At 39.0% G+C, this 25613-nt stretch overlaps 2 protein-coding genes across 5 annotated transcripts in view; both read right to left on the bottom strand.

The window, feature by feature from the left end:
* The window catches only part of LOC124172700 (zinc finger protein OZF-like), a 42083-nt gene extending 29674 nt beyond the window's left edge, over window positions 1–12409 (bottom strand). For 2 of the 4 annotated variants that reach the window (XM_046552164.1, XM_046552165.1), the window contains exons 1-2: window positions 11843–12409; window positions 11580–11717 (exon numbers count right to left, since the gene is read on the bottom strand). In XM_046552164.1, coding sequence (XP_046408120.1) covers window positions 11580–11717; window positions 11843–12010 — 306 coding nt within the window. In that variant the 5' untranslated portion in view covers window positions 12011–12409. The remainder of the gene's footprint in view (window positions 1–11579; window positions 11718–11842) is intronic. The other 2 variants (XM_046552162.1, XM_046552161.1) reach the window with 2 other exon arrangements.
* Window positions 12410–16217: 3808 nt separating this feature from the next.
* The window catches only part of LOC124172630 (transcription factor A, mitochondrial-like), a 42850-nt gene continuing 33454 nt past the window's right edge, over window positions 16218–25613 (bottom strand). The window contains exon 6 of the mRNA XM_046552078.1: window positions 16218–16361. The gene's annotated coding sequence lies outside the window, so the exon portion shown is untranslated. The remainder of the gene's footprint in view (window positions 16362–25613) is intronic.

The following is a 25613-nucleotide window of genomic DNA, read 5'->3' as shown; positions in this document are numbered from 1 at the left end:
CATTAATTAGAGTCTAGGACAATCTTGGACTGAGGACTCCAGGAGTACAACTAAACCCTTGCGAGTGCGGTGAAGTCTGTATTGGGGAGACTATTGGTCGGACCATGAAAGCCTGCATTAAGGAGCACAAGAATTGCATTAGACTGACTCACCCCCAGGAGTCAGCAGTCAAAAAATATTGTTTTTGACGGTGCAAAACTTCTTTTCAGATCAAGTGGATACGGGGACCAGTTGAGGAAGAAGGCTATTGCGTGAAGGCCGGCAGACAAAATTTTCAACTATGACACAGGATACTCAATATGCCATGCACGGAAACTGGCTCTGGAAATTATTAAGACGACACGAAAAAGAAACAATGACAAGATTGATGATGGCCAATCAGAAATGACCCTATGCACAGATGGAAGATTTATAAACATAGACAAATTTTTAATTTTTTTTTTACAAAGATCTACTTAGAGAGAGACAAGTAACTCTAGGCTGCTATTCTGAAATAGGGGTGTAAAAATAGAATGTGCTTTCCCACAGGTCATTATTGAACTGACCCTGAATTCTGAAGGAAGGGGTGTAATAACTTTATTAATTATAATTTTCTTCAGAATAGCACCCTGCGATTTCTTGCACAAGCTATTTCGAAGCTCCGCCTCTTCCCATATGAAAAACTTTCTGAACAGCTTTCGCAACCAATGAGAAAGAGAAGATTTTATACATTTAACTGTAGCCTACGGAATTTTGACTGGAAAACATAAGTAATGGCTTTATTTAGATTTAAAATTTCTATTAAAACCATTTATACATAATATACGCTTTGGAAATCTCATTCAGGAAATCAACAGCTTGTTGTTGCAGTTATTTTGGATAGATTTCCTAGTGGCTACATACAGGTGGGTTAGGTCATCATTTCATAGTAATAATAAGGATTTATTGGGAAGAAATAATGAACATGTTAACCGTATGAGTTCACTTGTCCTACGTAAGATGATACTATACGAAGTGTTCATTGAAAGTTACATATGTTTGACGTTCTTGGTAATTGTGTTACGCTTCGAAGTCTTATTACAGTTTATTTTTGCATGTCAAATAATATCTATCAACTTTTCTTGTGTTGCTCGTGAGGATATAGCTAACTGGATGAACTAGCTTTCCTTTCTTATGAAAGCTTTATATTTTATTACTCTCTAAAGCATGGGGAGGTAATGGTTAATTCAAGGATGGATGGAACAGCTGTGCACAAGTGAATCTAATAGTCTGGAAAGTGCTATAATGTTAACCTCTAATTAATGTTATCGTATCAGCTGATTTTAATATGCTCACTGAAAATTCTGATAGATACTCTGATGTACCAATAAACTAAATTTCAATTGGGTGAAAAATTATCTTGCTTACGGCCGTATTACACGGTACACCGAATTGCGCAATCTGACGTACGTGTGAAGGCACAATCAAAATTACGTCATGTGAAGCGGTGAATTGCTAGAACACATACGAGAATGTGTGGATGCGAGACGGCAAAATAGCTCCTCTTCTAATTTCCTTCATGCATTTGCACAATTCCACACCATTTTATAACCAAATGAAGCTCTAACCTGTGCAATTCCGTGCCCCGTGTAAAATGCCCTTCATAGAGGCAACAATTTGTATTGAAGACATCATGATAAATATTGCATTATGTTGTTCATGGATATTACATTAAACGTTTGTGGTGAATCATATTGGTTCTGAAACTTTATTGATGTTCTGATAAATAGTTTGTTTTCAAGCAAGCAATTCTAGGCGACTGCCAGTGTTAAAATTTACTAAAATTCCAGTTTTAATTGTAGAAGGTAGCAAAAATTGGGGATAAGAATTTCAACTCGAAGCATGTATTTATATATACTTCCCAATTGAACAAGTGAACAGCTGATCAAAATATATGATTTTATTCATTTGCATTGAAAGCTTTAACCATTATTTTATTGGGCGAGTCAGCAGGTTAACAAACAAGCTTGAAAAAATTCAAGAATTGACCTGAGTGCCCACGTTGAGAATGTTTTCCTCACAAGCCAAGTGTTGAAATAAAATTATACATAGTAAATATGAATGCACTGCTAAAAATTTTAGCTATTTGTAGTAATTCTTTGCATTCATTGTTATTGTTTACTTACTGTTGATGAACCAAGCTTGTGCTCCACATTTTAAGCTTGAATGTTAATTTGTACACAATTCCATTCACTAGCTAAACATTCATAATGTATGCTGCGATTGTATAATTAAAATAAAGTAGATTTCATTTTATTCTTAGATATTATTCCATTTTTTTCAATACGTGATTAGGTTACTTCAATCTCAGAAAAAAAATTCACCATCACAATGTGCATGTTATACAGGGTGTAATACTGAATGGCCAACTTCAAGGGATGGTGTAACATCATTCCACCCCTACCAGATGCAATTTACCATTCAGAACACTGAATTGCACTGGTGCTACAGATATTTTGAGAATTACACCTTCCGTTATAATTGAAACACAGATTACACCCGCTCAGAATACCATATTGCAATTGGGGTGCAATACGCAATATTGTTACACCTTCAGGTGTAATATCAACGAATAGCACGGTGTATTTCCATCCAGAATAGCAGGCTAGAGCCCATGAACTACCAAGAAATCATAACAATACAGATAAACAAGGTAGACGAAAAAGGAAAAAGAGAGCACTATGATATTTGGACGATTATGGAGAAGGTATAGACAATAAAGACCTAGTTGCATATGCCCTAACAACTGAATAGTATGTTAGTCATTTACCAGCCAAACTTGAAGATGTGGAGCAGAAGACTAATGTACCACTGCGTAAGGAAACCAACAAGGAGGATTTATCATTACTGGGAGAAAATAAAACTTAGAAACTATGTGAAATGCCCAAAGTAAGACTACCTATTGATGCAAAATGGTTCTTGAAAATGAACAAAGATGAAAATGGAAAAAAATAAATATACAAAGCACGATCAGTCATCATGGGATGTGCTCAAAGACAAGGACTTGATTATGACGAAACATATGCCCCTTTTGCTTGACTTTCAACAACTACAATTTGTATGTAACTGTCTGTGATTACTCCTTTAGCTGCAGGAGTACATACATGATTTTAACTAACAGCCTATGCAGAAGAGAACCAATAAATATCCTTCTCTCTAGCCTGCCCGAGTGCCTTGCGAGGAATGAACTCTTAAAATTCAGGCAGAACCTTCTTTCTTTCTAACCAAAGAATGGGCCTTCACTAAGGCACTTGTCATAGCCATATTAACAGCGTGGAGCAGGAAGGAAATGATACAAAATGGGCAGTAAGATAGGAAATGCTTGGAGGCACCCTACGCCCTGAGGGATGGCTGGGGAGGCTTAACCCTTTCGAGATGGCGGAGTTTTCCTCTGCCCCAAGAGACTCTTGTTTCTCGTGGTACAGAGCATTTCTGGAGGACACTTGTTAAGAAGGGTCTCACGGAACCTTTTTCGACCCCTCGCCGCTGGGACTCCGCATTATCTTGGACTTCGAGAGTAGTTGTGCTCCCTCCTTTATGGCTTTACGTAGGTACATACCTGCGGCATTGGCTTGAGGTCAACTTTTTGAGTTTGAGTAGCTGATGTGTATTTAGCATATGGATAATTGTTGCTTGCACGTAAATTGCAGACCTTGAATTGAATTCCTCATTTTTTTCAAGTATTGTCAAACTTTAAGCGAAGTTCTAAGGTCAATATTAATGCATTTAATGCAGCAACAATTTCCATGTTGATGTTTATGCATAACTCAAGATATAAGTTAATATTTATCGTAGAATTTCATTTAAAAATTGTAAATGCTGTTCATAAGACAAAGAATTAAATTCTTGGTTTACTTTTCTTGAGAAATGAGCATATATATATTTCAAAAATTGACTGGATAAACAATTGTATGACCGCAGTCCCTTACCGCTAAGAGGGTTTATAAAAGACGGGGGGTCCGGGAACCTGCTCCCGCATTCCGAGGGTAAATCCTAAACCCCGCAGTGATGGGTTCTGAGACAAAGACGACGTAAACCCACAACCGTCCTAAAAGGGGGAGAGCTAGAAAACGTATATATACGGCTCTCGCTCTCCTGGCCAGGAAAATCTCACACGTAAATATACGGCCGTCGTCTCCCGGGTCAAGAAGCGTCCTCACGTGTATATACGTGTGTAGTAAGGAAAAGGTAAAGCGGCATTAGCGAACCCTCGGGTGAGGAAAAAGGCATTTCGGCTCCACCCAGGCAGCTATAAAATTTTTGGGAAATTGCCATAGGCAGTCGAGCAATGGTCAAACCTTAAAAAACGTTTTCCCAGCGGTCAGCATATGACACAATCACAAATGATCCTGCAGTGCAAGGGTTAACCACACATCCTTGGTTTCACGTCAAATGGATATCGAGAATGCATTTTTGCAAAGGAATTTAAAGAATGAAATATTCATGAAACCACCTGCAGGAGTTTCTGTTAAAGGAAACTTGGTGTGCAAACTCCATGAACCATTGTAAGGACAAAAGCTAGCCCCCAAGGCATGGAATAGTTCCATTGATAATTAAGTACAAAGCCTTGGTTTGGTTCACTCAAAGCACGATAAATGTCTGCTTGTCTACACTGAGGTAGCTACGTATTATGGTTTATATTCTACTTCATGCTGATGATTTGCTAATCGGCTGCAGTAGTGATGAAGAGTTAAGTCATGTGAAAAGGAAACTACTGGAATATTTAAGATGACTGATCTGTTAAATTTAAAATTCTATCTAGGAATTAAGATAGACAAGAATAAACCTAGTGTGTACTTATCTTAATAGAAGTACCTCAGAGAAATGCTGAGTAGATTGCAAATCGCCAATTTAAAAAAAAATTTGTGCCACTGATTTTGAGAATGAGCCTACAATAACTGACAAACCACTAAATGACCTTATTGGATATTATATGTACTTGATGTCTATTTCTAGAACTGAATTGTCTCTGGGTGCTGCTTAATTTAGAAATTATCAGAAAAGACCCACTGAGGGACTATGGAAAGAATTTGCACTCACTCTAATTTGGTGAAGAGCAGAGTACTTCTGTTTTTGTCTCTTCAGTTTATGCCACGTAGTGTCAGGGAGCTCTGGGAACAACACCGGCATGACACCAATCGGCATCAGCCCTAGTGAATGTGTTAAAAGAGCACTTTAGTATATTAAAGGTGCACTTTATTGCAAGTTTTTTCCAAGGAATGATTCAGCCCTGAGTTTCTGCTGATACCGAATGGGCTGAATACAGTTTCATACAATGAAAAGTCTACATTGCGTTTTGAAGTGGAAGCATTTCACTGCACTGTATCATGGAGTACAAGAAAACAGTCAAATGCATCAATATCCTCAACAGAAGTGAAACTTATCAGCAAAGGTTTTTGTGAGATACAGTGGACAATTCCAGTTTAAGAAGACTTGTGTATAGATATAAAAAAGCTAACAACCATATACGAGGATAACAGTCCTGTTTTCACAAAATGTTGAAACATAAGCACTGTAGAATGAAAAATATATGTAGTGGTTAAGTATTATTTTCTCTTGGATCTTATTCAGAAAATGATTATTAATGTAAAATATGTGAAACTGATACAACCAAAGGCTGATATGTTTACACCCTAAATTAGTCACAAGAATTGCCAAGTTGGGAGGATGTCAATATAGCAATTTGCAATTAGTAGGATGTCAAACAATTGGTCATTTATGACTTTTTCCTAACCAGTTGGATTTAAATTTAGTTGGAATTGAATACAAAAAGTGTAAGCTATACTGTACATCTATCCTCTCATTAAAATGTTTGAAAAAGGAAACTTCACAATTGGGACCATTATTGACACTCGCAATACATATTTAATCAACAAACATCTCAATACCTAACAAAAGAATTCCACAACACAAATCCTCTTTTAATAATAACAAATATTTCTGATCTTTTTTGCCTTAACAGTAATAAAAACCAAGCTTACCAAAAAATAACACCAAAACTTAAGAAGCAGAATATAAATCATAAAAAATGTTTTAAAATGGTTTTTATGCGCCAAAAGAAACTAAAAATTATAATTCAAGAAGTTATATAGATGGTATTAGCAAAATGTATAGCAAGCAATTTGATCAAAGATGACACAAATATATTATCCTAATATGGCAACCAACAAATAAATGAAACAGCTGCAAAACTAATATACCACATAAATTTCAAAAAAATATATTTTTTTCTAATGTATTTTTTGATATTACAGGATATATTTTGCATTATAAAAATTATTTTTAATACTGGGCCACTTTTCCATTTCATGCACCAATCTTCCATTAATAGAATAACCCTTCAGAAGGCAAAATGTTTTTTAAAAATATGTTAATTCAAATTTATACGCAAAGGAGCTAGGTAAAAAACAAATGAAATGTTATAGGTTTTTGCATACTACTCAAAAACTTTACAGGTCTCTTCACTTAATAATTTAGGAGTAAGGGATTTTTTTATTCATTTTAGCATTCTCTGACTTTCTTTCATTTCCTGTAGCATCTCACGGATATCCAAGATATTTGTAATAAAATGTAGAAGTAATGGTAGTTGTGACGAAACAGAAATATTAAAGTGTGTCATGTAATGGAAAGAGAGGCGTTTAGTTGTGCACGTCGTGGCTCCACATGCATTCATTGGAGAGCCAAAGTTAGTAGCTCACACAAAAAATGTATGCTCTATTAACCTCGCCTCTTTAATTTGAGTGTGTTTTAGTTAATATTGGAATGCAAATAAAAAAATTAAGTTTCACATTCTAACAAAAAGCTAAATACATATTTACATTAATGATATGAAAAATAAATTTTTATTTCTTTTAACCCTTTCACTCCCAAGCGGCCGATATATCGGCCGCGGCCTTCCTACCCAATACGCCCAAGCGGCCGATTAATCGGCCGCTTGCTTAGAGCAATATTTCTCATAAACTATGATATATTATTATTTAATTTATTTTTATAATGAATGTATACATATTTTGCTATCCTTCGGTATTTTTTATATAATTTAATTTATACTTTTGATATTTTAATGGACGCTCTTTCTATAACTCTTTGTAAAATCTGACTCATTTTGTCGAAATTCTTATGCCACTTTATAACTAAGCGAAATTAGAAAATTTGTACGTCATTGTTGCTAACTATCGTTTATAAGTTATATTGAGGATAAATTTTAATAAATATTTAATTGAAATGTTCTTTTTCTGTAATTTTTTATGTAAACTAACAGCTTATTGAACTCCTTTTTTTCCTCTCGTAAATTGCCGCCACGGCTGAATAATGACCTTATGATGTTCTCCACAAGCTTAGGCACGCTTTTACGCGTGATTTATTGTTATTCACTTCACTACATCACGTTCGTCTTTATTCGTGTAATACACTGGTGGGTATGACTCCGTTCTTTCCACGACGTAACATTTTATATAACCTCTAATCTCCCGCCCGCTGCAATTATATTTCGACGTCTCCTTATTACAATCAAATCCCTTTTCGCTATCGACATACATTTCAAGGGATCGTCTTATCTGACTTACATTATTACATTTTATTCACAAGGAAACAATACTTCTTGTTTACAGGAAGAGTACACTAAGGGTAAGATTATCGTGCGTGGCGCGCGAATAAAATGTTTTCAGCGAACCTCAGCAACTGGCCGATAACGTCGCCGAATAGTTGCCGTGAAAGTGATGGCTTCACAGTTTTTTATCCTAATCTTCCTTATCTACATAAGTGATTCATTGTGTCACTGCTTTGCTGACACCTACTTTGTGGGCAACTTCTGAGAATGCGTCATCAGTTACAAATGTAATGGTTTGCATGCGGGGTCCCGACGGCTTAGTTTGCATCAACTCGCGCGTATCAGAGGTCGGATACTTTTCTTCACGTTGTGTTTTCTGTGCATTGAGTCACTTGAATTTGCGATAAGTTCATCATTGCAGCGAAATCTGCGTATAAAAGTCTTGTGCCTTTTTTCGTGGTGTGAGTGATATTTTTCAAAATAAAAATCACCAATAATGGCTGGACCATCACGCGTAACGGACAAGGATATTTTGGCAATTTTAGACAGTTCATCCAATCAAAGTGAATCAGACTACAACGAAAGTGACAGTGAGTCGGGAAACAATAGTGATGGAGATCAGCATTCGTTTCAGTCTTCGGGTGAGCTGGACACTGACGAAGACAGTGACAACGGAGAATGGAGGGAAGTACAAGCTAATGAAGAACAAATACCCACTAAGTTCAAGTTCCAAGAAGTGTGTGGACCCAAGAAAGCCCCGCCACCTAACTCGCCACCAATTCTTTATTTTAGACTTTTTTTTACGGACCTTCTTTTGAACCTCTTCGTCACTGAAACAAATAGATATGCAAAACAAAACATTACCTCTCATTCAGGAAGATCATCACCACCACTGAAGTGGGAAACAGTTACAATTGCGGAAATGAAAGGATTCCTAGCCTGTATTTTGAACATGGGAATTATACGGAAGCCCACTATAGCTTCATATTGGTCGACTTTGCCTTCTCAGAGTACCCCTTGGTTCAGAAAAATGTTTCCGCGGAATCGCTTCCAGCAAATTTTGCGATTCTTTCATTTGGTTGACCCTAAAAAATGTACGGCCCGTAACGATCCCAGATATGACCCTTGCATCAGGTATCAACCCCTTGTTGACCATGCAAATAATGTATTTAGATACCATTATACCCCTCACGAAACTCTGAGTGTAGATGAAAGTCTGGTGGGGACAAAAAACCGTACAAGTTTGTTGCAGTACCTGCCAAATAAGCACCATCACCGCTGGGGAATCAAATTTTGGATGCTGTGTGATGCTGTATCAAACTATTGCTTAGGTTTCTTTACCTACAAAGGTAGATCAAATGATGAAGAAAGGATGGAGGTGAAGGAACATGGCCTGGGATATACAGTGGTACTGAAACTCCTTCAGATGAACAATTATTTATACAAAGGCTACCATGTTTTTGTGGACAATTTTTTTATGTCAGTTCCCTTAGTGAACAAACTTTACGAAATGGGTACATATATTACAGGAACTGTTATAAAAAACCGAAAATTCCTGCCCGAGTTTTTCAAAAAGAAGTTCACCGTTGGGGAAAAAATGTTTTGCCGTTCCGGCTGTATTCTAGCCAGTGCATTTAGGGAAAAAAAATCTCAAAAAGGACCTGTGATCCTTCTTTCAAGTAAGGCGACTGCAAGGAATAGTGAAGTGACAAAATTGAGACAAGGCCGCGAGAAAAAAACTGTGAAACCGGAAGTAATTTTGGAATATAACAAGTACATGGGAGGTGTAGACTCTTCAGACATGATGCTCTATGTATATTTAGATGAAAGGAAAACATTAAAATATTGGAAGAAAGTAGCGTTCAACATTATTGGTAGGATGGTTTTGAATAGCTACATAATATATAAGGAAAATTTCAAAGAACCTGGAAAGCCTCTGACAAGACTTATGTACACAGTTAGTATAATTGAAAACTTAGGAGCTGAGTGGTTGAATTTCAGGGAAGAGTGCGAAGTGAGGGGCCGTATTTCACCGGGAATAAGGAAACTGGGTGGGAGAAAAGAATACAGATGCTGTGTCTGCAGCACAAAGGAACAAAGAAGAAGATCCAGAACAGTGTGCGTCAGATGCAACAGGGGTTTGCATGGGGAGTGTTTGCATAAGCATAAGTGCTAAAAGAGTGATTGTGAACAAAAGGCAAAATTTATTCCTACGTGATATTTTAAACGTGAAACTAATCAAAAGTGTACCTATGTACTTATTCCATTAACAACTTGAACAAATAATGAAAAATCCTCCGTGAAATAATTTTCATCATAATTTGTTTGCCCTCGTTTTTATAGAAATAACATTGCATATGTAAGTCATTCATTTGTTTAAATAAATGCAATGTTAACATTTAAACAATTCCTTTAGCTTTAATTTAAAATAGCAATAATTTGTATTATTTAAGGCCTAGATATATAAATATATGCATATTTTATTGCTTTTTACAGAAGACTGGCTGAGGCACTGCTCAAAAGTGATTGTGACAGATTTAAACAATTAAATTTTTATGACAACAACTTTTTTGTTTATGCTTAAAAAATTAGATAGATCTATCAAAAACTAAATTTTTAATGTAACTCAATTTTCAATAATAGCAAAATGAAAAAAATACTATGAATCAATAAGCCATAAAATTAAGTTTTTCGTAAAAACATTTTAAAGTATTAATTTTATAAATTTATTAATGCAAAACTAAAATTTATACATAATGATTATTAACATTTTTGAAAACGTCATTTATTTTTACATATATGTGATTTTTTCCATGTCTATAAAACCTAAAATAAATCCATGAGAATTTTTAAGAAAAGAACTAGGTAATAATTTCATAAAAAAAACCCTTGGGAATTTTGGGTATGCACATTGAAAAATGCTTGGGAGTGAAAGGGTTAAAAGCTACTAGATCGAATGTTTCCTAGGATATTTTTTGCACTGCAACTTCATGTAAATATTTGATTACCTTCGAAATTATTGTTCCTCTCACCTTCTCATATAATAAGCCTTGAAAACGGAAAATAAACATAAGAAGCATCAGCAATATACGTTTATTAATAAATGACCTACATCCCCGCAGTCCATAATTACATATAAAAAAGGGGGTCTAGAAAAAAATACGTTTTCGTGTTCATTCTCGGCAGCCAATAAACAAAAAATCTACAACTCCACTACTTAATTATTTAGCAGCAAATGATAAAGAATTTTTGCGTTCATTTTAAAATGCTCCACCTTACAAAGCGAATACTTTAGCATGGTGCTATAATTTGGGTAATAGATTGGCTTTACGAATAGATCATTGGTTTAATTATTAGCAATGATTGATTTGGAAATACATTACTGTACCAAAAGGCGAAATTCCTTCAATTGACGCGACTGAAACGAAAACTGCGAGATTACAAAGCACCTCGTCGAGGACTCACAGAGAGGGAAACAGATCGTTGGAAATTGGACTTGTTTCTCTATTTCGTCGACCTAGTCCGAGAGCCTTTCAGGCCGGAGAATATTCATATTGTAATGCTGCTTTAGGAAGGCCTTAATTACAAAGGTAAGTTATTGACACCAAGGCGTTGTGTTAAAAATATGTGATCGAAGTGCGATTGACCGATTCTTTCTGCAGAATAGGAAGTGAATTCGGGGTTTTTGAGTCACAAGCAGGCAGATTGTGTTGGAAATTCGCAAAATTGTAGACAAACAAAGGGCTATTAACTTTTATCTGTAATCGCTGTCAATCTCAGTGCTGTTTCTTAAATGTCGGATTTACTAGTTTCACACAATCATAACTCTCACTGTATTTCTCTTCTCGTGGCATCAAGCGATTGATCAATCACACTATTGAGTTATTTTCATAAAAATTTTCCTATGTCTAGTAGAGGCAACCAATAATTAACTTCTTAATCACTATTATATCATTCTCCGGAAATAATCATGCCCCAGATGTCAAATGCGATAAAAATTAAAAGTGCTTACCTTGAAGCAATTTCTCGACGGACATTTCCTCAGTTCTGCATCCGATTCAAAACAAATCCTTTTGAAATCACGGAATTCCATGAGCTTTTTCAAACATAATGGACATATAACGCCAGGCAGGCCATCTCCCAAAGCAACCTGAGATGTTAATGAACACACTATGCCTCAACATATTTCGCAATAATATTGGAAACTATGTCCATAACACGGAATATATTGAAAATTAGCTTTCAGAAGATCGATAAATGGAACTTGCCACTTACTTGTAAACCGACTAAATCCTGTAGAACATCTTTCACTGGCATTTCGCATGTTACATTTGAAGTGAATATGCTGAAACAACTGTCATTATTCTTGATACAAAGTCTACAAAGAGTACTCTCTGAATTCATTTCTGAAGAATCCGAGATAATCACGGTGGTTCGACTCATTCTTCAATTTCAAGAATTCTATTTATCTTCAAACCGATTCAATCGACAACGAAAACATCAACACTGCACTAACAAAGATCGCAGCAAACAACTAGAAAACTACATTTACTTAAATTATTTACGAGAACGAAATAAATTTGCAATGATTACAGTAAAAGTTAAAAAAAATAGCAGCAATTAACAATCCCTTCGAAGATAATCACACCATGCCGAATGAACAAACACAGCAATCAATAACGTCCATATTTTTATCTAAGATGCGGCAAACAGGGATTGGTTTGGAGTAACGGTTTGCTAGTGGCGACTCTCACCGGTAGAGGCACAGGTATATAGCGGGCCTAACATTCGAATTTTCGTACTAGCATTTGAAATCTTTTTCACTTGATTAAGTACAAAAAAAAATATTGTACCTATATTATTATATTACTTTAGCGCTGACTACTGTCATAAAAATTATTTTTTATAATCACTCAACTATGAGGTCAGAAACATAATTTTAGCGCATATTTGGTTGCCGAGCGGTTGTTAAGCATGATTAACGGCCTGTGCCTAAATAAGAATTTAACTTTCTTTTATGTATGCTGCGAACACTAAGGTTTACAAAAATATCTATACATAAATACATGGTAAAATGTACATGAATACATAAATTGTAAAATACATGTTGCCATACAGGCAATAATATCTACCAATAAAAACAGGAAAAAGCATCTTACCAAAATAAATCCTGAGTGAAATGGTATCCTGATGACGACATGATTGGTAAATGAAAACGCTTTGATAATGAATTTAAACGAGTTAAAATTTAAATTTACATTCATGCACACAAGGTAAAAAATACTGAGGATATGATACCTAAGAGAAAATCACAGTTGCCAGCAAAGTAATGAATGTAGAAATGTTATGCTTACATGCAGAATGCTATTGATAACACTGTGAGAAAGAAGTTTTCAATATTCCTCAAAAATTTTTAATTATTTAGGAAGACGTTCCTGCTGTGAAACCCATGTGGTACTGTCAGTTACTTGTTTTGTAGCCACTGATATGTAGGTACTTTCTAACTTTTGTGAAATTGAAACAAGATATACACAGCTGGTTCGTGGCAACATACCACGCTGCCACGTCATAAAATCATGTGTGTCAGGTATATCTTTCTAACTTTATTTAACACATTTTGGACTGCAGTATAGTTTTGCCATGCAAATTGTTATGGCACGAATTTCCTTACGTCTTCCACCTTAAAACCTCTTTTGGACCACGACTTTACGTCCCATGCGACGAATGGAGAGCTGCAATTGAAACGCAGTCCCAAAGAACTCGAGTATACTAACGGGCGCGCTATATCGGGTAGCCTATAGCGAAGTATAGAATCAATTTTCATTGGATGTAAAGAATCTGAAAATGCCCGTCACTTCAAAAAGAAACAATTAAATATTGTTAACAGCAAATTAAATATTTGAAGTGAACTCAAGCAGTTTCCCTCGATTTCAATAGTTTTTTATATGGCTATATATTGCACAAATTTGTCTACGTTCATCGGCTGACATTACCAGCACTTCATATTCTCTGGGTGAGCCTAAAATGCGTTTCCATGAATTATAGATTAAAGGGTTATGGTGTCACTATCCATATAGGTATTTCACTAGAAGTGTCACGGTCAAAATATGCTTCGGACCTTCCGTGCAATGCGGTTTCAATTTTATTGAAAACCACTCTGGAGCGCAAACTTTGACAGCATATTTCGCAAAGGTCATCAGTTCTTTTGACGGTACTTCAGTTGAAACACAATTAAAGAATTCGATTTGCTGCAGTGATTCATCTGGAATAAACCATTCCTCCCAGACTACTCGTTGAAATATTCTCCACTAGAAACAGCACGTGCCATATCTTATAGGTATTTTTGGTCACTATAGTTAATTCAACTGTATACAAAAAAATCTGTGCTGCGACTGCACTAAATCTGCACTGTAACTGGACTAAACTCTGTGTTTAGCACAGTCATAGTACACTTTTCTGTACTAGACTGTACTATGGCAGCTAGAATTTGAGAAGAACTGTACTGTAACAGTGCTTGATCACTGTGCTTGAACTGTGCTAGAGCTCAGACTGCACTTTGACTGGGCTGGGTAACATGACTGGAGCTGTACTATGGCTCAAACTGGACTGCGACTGGGTTGGGTAACTGGACTGGAACTGTACTATAGCTCAAACTGGACTGTGACAGGGCTAGAAAACATGGCTAGAAGTGTACTGTGGCTAATAGTGGACTGGGCTGGGTAACATGACTGGATCTGTACTATGGCTCAAACCACTGCGACAGGGCTGGACTAAAACTAGTCATTGACAGGAGAAAGTATTTCCTATATTATTTCATATTACGATCAACTATCATTTCGATGAGAATATGAATGCGTAAATTATATAAAAATTTATGCTGACATTACAGCGGCAATGCATAGCTCCAGCTTGCTTATTATTTTGGTAAAGTATGGTCATAAGAACAACTTCCGTCGATACTCAGCCATAGGCGGATCCAGGGGGGGGGCACGGGGGCACGTGCCCCCCCCAGACCCTTAAAAATATGCCAGATTTTTAATACGGTCCCATTCTGATTTCGTTCGTTTTGTATAACGAGGTATCCTTGTGCCCCCCCCCTGAACAAAATCCTGGATACGGCCTTGCTTGTGCCCCTCCCAGAAAGAAATCCTGGATCCGCCCATGTACTCAGCCATCTTTGTTAAAGCATTGGTGTTGAACCGGCTGTAACATTACTTGTTTACGTGCTCTGAATTCTACGCTGTACGATGGATACGTCGATGTAAGATCGACGCTAAGAACATGAAGAAGTGAACTTTACTTCAATAACATCAAAATTAGCTACTTAGCCGGGAATTTTTCTTGCGGGTGAAGTGATATCGTCGATTTTGCTGAAATCCGTGCGGTTCGCGATGAATCAACTTTCCACGATTGATTTCGACGACTCGCAATCTACTCCTTGCGAAGCACGAGAGAGTTGAAAAAAGACATATCTTTATTTATACTCTGCTGCTGGAGGTAAGTACTCAACTTCTCTAAAATTAAATTCAGACAAACTTAAACAGTCAAATTTTGAAGTAACACTTTATTAGATATCAGTATGTAATGTTTTTTCCTTTTAATTTCAGGAAGGAAGCCAGAGGCAAATGAATTGAGCGGCCATGCCTTAACAAGACTTTCATTTTTATGTTTATAATCATGAGTATATTTGTATTTAATAAATTTCTTTTATTTTCATATCTTATTGTCATTTATTGTGCTCCACGGCGTTAGTACTGAAACTTCATCAACAAAAACTATCGAGGTGGGCATATTTGTGGCAACTAGACAAATAGCACTGAAGTAAATTTTGGTGGTTTTTATGTTGAGTGCCCATTGATGTGCAGAATAGGATTTGTCAATTTTTCTCATAGAACCTAAGGGCTTCGATAGCAATATTTTTAGTACCATAAACTTTGTTCATAGGAAGTCGAACGTAACAAATTCAATGAGTGTCTGTTAGGAATATGGTTTATCTTTCCTTAGACTAGTCAACATTCGAATGACTGTAGTTGTTTTGGCCACTGTTATCTCTTTGCGGTTTTCTGATTGGATCAGGCAACCAATCTTCAAACACCTAAAAAGGGAACTATATATCTCTGCTAATTGGCCTATCTTGATTTAATTCTGCTTCTTGTTTTCAATAAGATATACAGGGAATGCAATAGCCACATCAAGACTCAATTATTGATTCATGGACAGAGTATTACAGCAAAAACTGTGCTATGGCAGCTGCACTGTGGCTGTGCTATGGCAACTGCACTATGACTGTGCTAAGGCAACTGTACTCTCACTGTGCTATGGCAACTCCACTGTGACTGTGCTATGGCAACTGCACTCTGACCGTGCTATAACTGTACTGCGATGTTTCAATTCAAGTGCAGTTTAAGTAGAGTCACAGTACAGCCCTTTTGGCACAGTTACAGTGCAGCTTTAGTACAGCCACAGCACAGATTTTTTTGTATGGGATTGCAATATTTCCACTGAGTTTTCCGCTAAACTCAGTGGAAATATTGCAATGTCTTATTTTAAAAATATTAAGAACTTCCACCATATCGTGCCCAACATCATACTTGATGTTTAACAAGGGATTATTTATACCTTTGAACTATCAGCATTTTTTCTTCCAGCGCTATCATATATTTTGCATTGAAGGTCCAACTTCCATGGCCCTTGGGAAATTTTAAAATAGACACCATGTTAACTCAGTTATATGAAGGATCTTCCTGCCAAATTTTGTTTCAGCCGTCTCTGTAGCTTTTCAGTGATTGAATACCTGAAATGCAGACAACACACTCTTTTTATAAAGAAGCAGAGACAATATGTTTTACATATTATTTTATAAAGGTTAGGAGTATATTTTATTTGTTGATTTTTAATGAGATGAGTTGTTTATCACTGTTACTTTCTCTGCAGATTATTGAAGGAGATGGGGCTGCTGATGAGAAGTTGGAGCCTTCTGTGCGGACTAAGGAGTACATTCGAGATGTAATTGATACCACTTCACAGTTAACATGGTCAGCCCAAGCGACTGAAATATACATTCCTGTGCCAGATTGCCAAATACCCAGGGACAATGAGTTGTTAAGTTTTATTCTGGTGCATAGTGAAAACCCGAGCTGAATCACCTTCAGTTGTTCAAATCTCTAAGTTGTATGAGGAAAGAGGGTATCTCTGTCATAAATATATTTTAACCCTCTCCTCCCTAAGCCGCCCAAAATCTGCCGTAAACATTTCCCCTTCGTGCACCAAGTTTAAATACCCATTTGCCCCACTGATAGACTTATTATTCTCCACAATGAGGAACTTAAGCATGATTAATACATTACATAATCTATTCTCCATGAACTTAAGGTAGAACCTGCACTTCGAAATACTGCTTTCATTAGTGAGATTGTGGAGTCGGTGCAGACGACGCGCAAAATACGATCGTCAGCTGTTTGGTAGTTCCGCACGCCACCGCCAGTGGAGCGGAGATGGCCGGTCGGTCGGAGCAACCAGCCGGGGAGTTCTACGCCTACCGTCTAGCAGTAAAGGTGGTCAAGGCTACTACCTGGTGTAAAGAGCTAATCGATTGTAGTTGTCTTCCGCAATAAAAGAAACGCTCGCCACGAGCGGTTTCGTTACCTCGTAAAAGTCTATTCCTTTGAAATTGAACCAACGACGAGGGCAGCCACACCACATTGGTGACCCCGACGAAGCGCACGATGACTGACGAGGAAGATATCCGCACAAAAAATCTACTCCTGCAGCAACAGTGCGAAGCCCTCCAACAGCAGTTGCAACTTCATATACAGCAGCAACAACCGTTTCCAGAACAAAGCTTCGCTCATGTAGATCGCGTGGTCGTTCGCCTTCCGCCCTTTTGGTCGGATAATCCAAGTCTTTGGATCGCGCAAGTGGAAAGTCAATTCGCACTTCACCGTATCACGTCAGACGTTAGCAAATTTAATATTATTATTTCTCAACTTGAACCTCGGTACGCGGCTGAAATAACCGACATAATTACAAATCCTCCGGCTGAAGGCAAGTTCGAGAAACTTAAAACAGAGTTTCTCGCATATCTGCATCACGGGAGGAGCGAATACGCCAGCTACTCACGCAAGCGGAAATAGGTGATCGCAAACCATCGCAGTTCCTGCGCTACATGCGTGGTTTGGTTGGAACGGAGACCATACCGGACACCCTTCTAAGGACCTTATGGAGCGGACGCCTGCCCAGCACCATCCAGACGATAATTGCTACGCAGCAAAATCTTCCCCTGGATGTCATCGCCGACCTGGCAGATAAGGTTTTCGAAGTGATCCCTGCCCCACAAGTAGCTACTGTGAGTACCTGTACCACTGATATAAATAAGCGCCTTGATGAACTGTCTCAACAAGTGAATGCCCTAACTGCCAAAATTGAAAAGCTAGGCCACGAGCGATCAAGATTTAGGAGTCGTCCTCCCAAAGAAAATGTCTTTCGGCATAGATCCCCTTCACAACAACCAAGGCCAACCACCGAAGACATTTGCTGGTATCATAGACGTTACGGCACCAAGGCAAGGAAGTGCACCACCCCGTGTGAGTTTTCCCCAAACGCCCCTGGCAGCCATCCGTAGCGGCGTCGTTGGACTGCCTAAACAAGTCGCCGCAACGCTTATTTGTTAAAGATCGGAACACGCAGCGCCGTTATTTAATAGACACTGGCTCCGATCTCTCTATTTTCCCCCGAAGACTCCTTCGAGAAAATCGCCCTAAAACTAGTTATAATTTGTCAGCAGCTAATGACAGTATTATTGCCACTTATGGTTTTCTCACTGCCAATCTTAATTTTGGACTTCGGCGGAATTTTCTTTGGCGTTTTGTCATCGCTGACGTGGCAGATCCTATCCTCGGAGCCGACTTCCTAGGACATTACCATCTATTGCCTGACATAAAAAACTCTCAGCTCATCGATGGTGTTACTCGCCTCTCCTGCCCTGGCATCCGCGCTCCCTCTCTACAACAAAGTGTGAAAACTATTACAGGATCGTCTCCATTTCATTTGATCTTAGAGAAATTTCCTGATATTCTACGCCCTCAGGGAACGCCACGTGAGATCCGCCACAGGACTGTTCACTTCATTAAGACGACCCCGGGACCACCTATCTCCAGCAGGCCACGACGACTCGATCCCGAACGCCTTCGCGCAGCCCAGGCCGAGTTCGAGCTCATGATCCAAGAGGGTACCGCTCGACGATCTAAAAGTCAATGGACATCGCCACTTCACATGGTACCAAAGAAGGACAATGGATGGCGATCGTGCGGAGACTATCGCCTACTTAATGCCAGAACCATCCCCGATCGTTACCCTGTACGCCATATCCACGACTTCAGCGTGCGACTCCGAGGCTGCACCATTTTCTCAGTCATAGATTTGGTAAAAGCCTACACACAGATACCAGTGGACCCATCGGATATTCCCAAGACGGCAGTAACCACGCCATTTGGACTATTTGAATTTCCATTCATGCTGTTTGGTCTCCGAAACGCAGGTCAAGCTTTTCAACGATTCATTGATGAAGTTGTCCAAGGTTTTGACTTTTGCTTCCCATATATCGACGATATTTTGGTCTTCTCACACGACTCGGCCGAGCATGAAGTTCACCTTCGCGCCCTCTCCCAACGCCTGGCCGACAATGGAATAATCATCAATGCCACGAAGAGTGTGTTTGGCTCTCATGAAGTCACATTCCTGGGCTACCAAATCTCAGCCGAGGGCACTCGACCATTACCAGATCGTGTTATCGCATTGCTAGAGTATCCCCGCCCACCCACCGCCCGCGGCTTGCGCCGATTTTTAGGAATGCTAAATTTTTACCGACGTTTTATGCCCTCCGCAGCAAGTCACCAAGCTCCATTGCACGCCGCCATCGCCGGACTCCGTGGCAGCCAGACCGTGAATTGGACTCCGGCATTGGACCAAGCTTTCGCTGCATGCAAAGAGAACCTTGCGCAAGCCACCCTACTAGCACACCCGGAGAACGACGCCCCGCTTGGCCTATTCACCGACGCTTCGAGCTCCTCCGTCGGTGCTGCATTACAACAACTCGTGAAAAATTCTTGGCAGCCGTTGGCATTTTTCTCCATGAAGCTTACTCCACGCCAGACGCAGTGGCCGGCTTACTACAGAGAACTTCATGCCATCTACTCAGCCATTCAACACTTTCGACATATCCTTGAAGCTCAGCACTGCACAATATTTACCGACCACAAACCATTAACCTACGCATTCCTCCAACGACGGGAAAAGCTACCACCTGTGCAGCTCAACCAATTGAGTTTCATTTCTCAATATACATCGGACATTCGACACGTGAGCGGTTCGACCAACATCGTTGCAGACGCCCTAAGTCGTGTGGAATCAATCCGCTCTCCTATTAATTTTAATGATTTGTCTCTCTCCCAAGCAGACGATGAGGAGCTCAAATCATATTTATCCCCCAGCTCTTCCTTGTCTTTAAAAAAAGTTAAAATTCCTGGGTGTGATAGTGAAGTGTTCTGTGATACGTCCACCTCTGCAGTGAGACCCTACTTGACACTACCCTTCAGGAAGCCGGCCTTCGACACCCTCCATTCCCTGTCACACCCTGGTATCCGCGCGTCCACCAAGTTGGTCGCGGAGCGCTTTGTGTGGCCTTCCCTCCGCAAGGACTGCCGCAACTGGTCCCGCAGCTGCCTTCAATGCCAGCAGTCCAAGGTCCAGCGACACACCGCATCACCCATAGGATGTTTCCCGCTGCCATCCGGCAGATTCCAGCACATCCACTTGGACATCATTGGACCGCTGCCCCATTCCAACGGCTTCCGCTACTGCATCACCGTAGTGGACCGTTTTACGCGGTGGCCTAAGGTTTTTCCTGTTGCTGAGATCACTGCAGAGATTGTCGCCAAGACACTGGTGTCCGGATGGTTTGCTCGCTTCGGCATACCGGCGAAAATCACCACTGAACGAGGCCCGCATTTCACCTCTCATTTGTTTCAGGAACTCACGCAAACTGCCGGCGCTGACCATCTCCGCACCACGGCGTATCACCCAGCTGCAAACGGGCTCGTGGAACGTTTTCACCGCCATTTAAAGGCGGCGATAATGTGTCACAATCATCAAAGCTGGTCCGACATCCTGCCTTGGGTTCTCCTGGGGATCCGATCCGCCTGGAAGGAAGACCTAAAAGCGACGCCAGCCATGATGGTATACGGCGAAACCCTTCGCCTCCCAGGAGATTTCTTTTCTCTTCCCACAGGTACTAAGGTCGGGTAGAGCGCTTTTGCTGTGCTGCTGAGGACCTTTATGGAGAGCCTGCGCCCCCAACCCACCTCACGGCATGGAAGCAAGGCTATTTTCCAGCATCCGGATTTGGCCCTGTCCTCCCATGTGTTTCTCCGCAATGATGCAGTCCGGAAGCCTCTTCAGCCTCCATACGAGGGACCATACGAAGTTCTCCACCGCTCACCCAAGCACTACACGATACGCATCCGTGGGAAGGAAACTAAAGTGTCCATTGACAGGTTGAAACCGGCCTACTATATGGACGAAAGCATCCCACCACCGAGAGATAATACTGCCTCAGCTGTGCCTGTCGTGATCGAGAAGCCACACCTACCGGCCCAGAACTTGGAACGGACAACCCGCAGTGGCCGCCGTGTCCATTTCCCTCGCCACTTACTTCATTATATCCATTGATTCTTTTGAAATCATTGATATCATGCAGTACATTTTTTTGTGCGCCCTTATTTTGATTTTCTTCTTCGCATTAATTATTTTTTTCTGAAGGGGGCATAAGCGCTCTGAGGTGAAGCCAGGCATAACCTGGCAAAACGGTACTTTTGCGCATTTAGCCATCATGCTCTTCCCCGCTTCGTCGATTTGCCGTAAGCTTACATGTTAAGTAAATATTGTTTTTTTCTGAAACCAGTGGCTACAGAGGTCATTTAAAGGTACGTAAATATTTATTAGTGTGTTTATTTTCATGGATATTATTATCTACATCCGGAAACATTCCGTTAGGCAGATATATGGTATTTAAACTTTGCATTCGCAGATGGTTTGCTGCTCGGCTTACGGGTGCATTAATCGCACGGAAAGGAAGAAAACAGGCCTTACTTTCCACCGGTGAGTAAAATATAGAATAAAATAGTCAAAAAAATGCAATATAGCGTGAGATGTTCGCTACACTTGACACATATTGAGTTTGTTACCTACAACGTGCTCGTGTTTGGGGTGCCTTTTAATGTGAATGGTTGATAATGTTATTAGTCAACGGTAGTAATTAAGTAATTTATTTGTATTTTAAGTGTCATGTTAACTATTTTGTTGCGAGTATAATATTTTAAGTGTCATGTTAACTATTTTGTTGCGAGTATAATAGTAACGATGGGAAATAATGCGACTGAAACACGTGCCACATACACCTTTTAGATGACTTGTAAGGTATTACACGGAGTTATGTGGTGTTCTGTAATTTTTCAGTTAAAATATTGAAGAAGACATTGCAGTTATGAGGCGATTAGGTAGAATACACTTCATTGTTACAAAGAATATGCGGGCAGTTAACAATGTCAATTTTCTCATAAGTCCAGCTTCTGCCCTTTGTAATTACCTTAAGGCATCACAGAACACTGTTAATTACGTTATTTGATTGTTATTCTCAGCATATGTTAAACTTTACGGGGCAGGAAGTGGTAATTATTGCTAGTACCTTAATTTAAATACATTATCTATGGTAATATTTTTTGGAATTGGTGTATTTATAAAAATAATGGTTAATGTACAGGAAATTTCTTTCCACCTATACATATTCACTTTCGCAGCCTTTCTACTTTTTTCAGGATATCCTTAGAAGTTTACTGGTCCTTTTATTAAGCCATTTCCGAAAACCTTTCACCATTTACTTTCCTGTGATGAATCATGAAGAGTGGCAGTTGCTCACTGAAAAAATGGAAATGGCTCATGTTGTGGACATGTGAAAGATCCAGAGTCATGTGTGCACAAGGTCTTCCTAAAGGAATAGGTCTTGTAGGGGAGAGGTTGCAAAGAGAGTTACAAAATGTATTTCAGAAAATTGCCAGTAATTCTGATTGTTTGGCTCCTTGTGGCTCTACTCAATGCAATGAAAATTTTAATGCCATTGTTGCCAGTAAGGCACCGAAAATGAGACATTATGGGTCATCTGAGTCTAATGATTTCCGGGTGGCAGCTGCAGTCTGCCAAAAAAATGTTGGTGTCACATATGTCAGTGATGTAAAAAAAAAGTCTACTGATATCCCCTGGTCACAACACAATCCGCTACAGGGCACAACTTAGCCTCAAAAGAAAGTCACTGGCTGAGAAGAGGAAAACATGCTCATTTAAGCGGAGGAGGTTGTTCAAAAATCTTTCCTCTATGGGCATGCTGAAGGTAAAAGAGGCTAGAGAAGGGGTAACATATAAAACAGGGATGGCCTATGACCCTGACATTAATAGTGTTTTTTATTCCGATCTTGTTCCTGTGGGTGATGCACGTAAAACTGTGCTTTTTGATGTTGAAACGACTGGCTTGTCAGGGAATGCAGAGCTGCTGCAAATTGGTGCAGTGGGAAGCACGAGTTTTTCATGCTACTTTTACCCTCATAAGGCCATTGCAGACAGGGTCAGTGAGATCACTTGCCTTAGAGCAGCAGTAGATGGACTACTGTATTACGAAGGCAAGCCAGTCATCTCAGGTGAACTTGAGGAAGGTTTATGTGCCTTCATTGATTACTTGAAGAGTTTTAAGAAGGTGATCCTTGTAGGACACAATGTGCAATTTGATGCCAGAATGGTGTTGGCAGCAGTGAACCACTGCAATAAATTGGAAGACTTTGGTGCTTTTGTTGTAGGGTTTTAGGACACCTTGCCCATTTAAAGAAAGTGCTGCCAGGCAGGAAGTCCTATGCTCAGGGTAAATTAGTAGAAGAAGTTTTGCAAGACTTCAGCAATAGTGGGCATAATGCACAAACACATGCCTTGAACTTGAAAAAAAAATTCTGAAAAGGTGTTTGTGGGTGAAGGTATGATTTTACATTACACTTTTACTCTGCAGTCCTTCTTAAAGAGACAAGATCAGAGCAAGAGAAAAAAGGAATTACTTCCTACTCTAAAACCTCTGCGTGATTGGGGTGTATCATCATATATGATACACAGGTTGGCAGAGGAGGGAATTGGCCTTCAATATTTAATGAACACTTGGCTATCTGAAGACGATGAAGGTGCAAAGAGTTTGTGTTGTGCCATGAATGTAACAAAAAATAGCATTATTATTTGTAACATTTCAAAAATTGTTGAAGAATTAATAGCTAATTGAAATTTATATTGTGTATTTATTTCGTTCCTGTAACATTTGAAAGGTTTCCAGACTTGATTCTAGCCATAACATTGATGTCAAGCAAAATGTTATAGTCTTTAGCACTGGTATCAACATATCTATTCAGTGTTTGCATCACTCATCAGAATATTTTGCTCCATATTTAACTTATCCTTGCTATCAGGTAAGTGCTAAAGTTATTTGGGATGATTTTCATACAAAAGGGCAGAATAGGGTTTTAAATAAGCTCATTATTATGAGGCGAACCTGATTCTATGCAAATTTCATGAAGGCAAACCTGAGACAACAGAATGTTACCCTGCATTTCTGGTTTGAGGAATATCCATTCATGTAGCAGTCATGCTGTTTAGTGGAAGGTAGTACAGGATATTTATGTTAATATGACCCAAAACAGTATGTAACTGTTGAAGCAATAGTTTCCATTTCTGCTTGCTTGGAATTGCATTGTCAAATTCAGATTCATTTGATGTTGTTAATGTTATCTTCCAGGCACAGTAGCGGTAAAAGTTCAAATCGTAAAAGATACAATAATCTACTGATTTTTAATCTCTTGAGAAATTTTTGCAATATTTCCCAACTTAAGGTGTCAATGATTGTTTAAATAATAAAATATCATGCCTTGATTAAGTCATATATATAAATATTAAAGTCACTGTCCCTAAACGACTAACACTAAGGTATTAAGTGTTCATTTATTTGTTGATATTTCCTTTTAATAACCTCATCTACGCTGTTAATAAGGAATTGATTAGTGAAAATAAGACACTAATGTTTCATTTATCACCCAATTGCAATTCGAAACATCAGTATCAGTACCCAACAGCAACATGCTTGTCTCGTGGTACATTCATGTACCTGCTGACCTTTTTCTAGACTTTCATTATCAATTAAATTGATGATGAAATCCATAGTGGGCGAGATAATGAACTTCTATTTAAATTAGTATTTTCTGCAAGTTGAAAACTATGTGCATTTTTCGAAATAAACATAAAACAATTTAAAGCAGTAGTCTGAAGAACAGATAAACTGTCGCAATGAATTCTATTATTGTCGCTTTTGACGAGTTAAGCCTACTGCAGTCTACAATTTCAAGAGATGCTTTATATTCCGGTCATCATTATTTGCAAGTTAAATAAGATTTGGGCGCTTATTGGAATTCCGTTAACAACCAGCACTGATAAATTACATATATTGCTGTATAGTAAATTGCCTGCAACCTTAACTTGAGGCAATGTTTTTGTTCACTCCTCGAGCTTAGTTGCCAAGTTTGTTTCAATATGGCAGCTGTAAAACAGAAGTGGTTATCATCATCGTTTTTCAATCATAAATATCTGCATTAATTGGTCAATGAGGTAACCTGAAAAGAATGCATACTAAAAATAATAGGAAACCACCCTATTTCAATAGACTCTTTGATGACTCGATCCCAAAATCGGCAGTTATACAGTTTCTGAGCCCGTGACGATCCCGAGAATTCTTCACTAAGTCTATTCCCAGGGATTATGTAATAAGCTCCGTATACTACAATGCAGCATTCCCAGTATGGGTAACCAGTGGCGACGGGACTCGGTAGCCGGTCAGTCACCAAAGTGTGGCGATATCATATCCTGCTCCCGGTTGTGGAGGGTAAAGCCTATACCCTTCAGTGTTAGGTCCCGAAAC

The sequence above is a fragment of the Ischnura elegans genome, assembly GCF_921293095.1.
Source record: "Ischnura elegans chromosome 13 unlocalized genomic scaffold, ioIscEleg1.1 SUPER_13_unloc_2, whole genome shotgun sequence".
Classification (NCBI taxonomy): Eukaryota; Metazoa; Arthropoda; class Insecta; order Odonata; family Coenagrionidae; genus Ischnura; species Ischnura elegans.
This window is presented reverse-complemented; position numbering and strand designations above follow the sequence as displayed.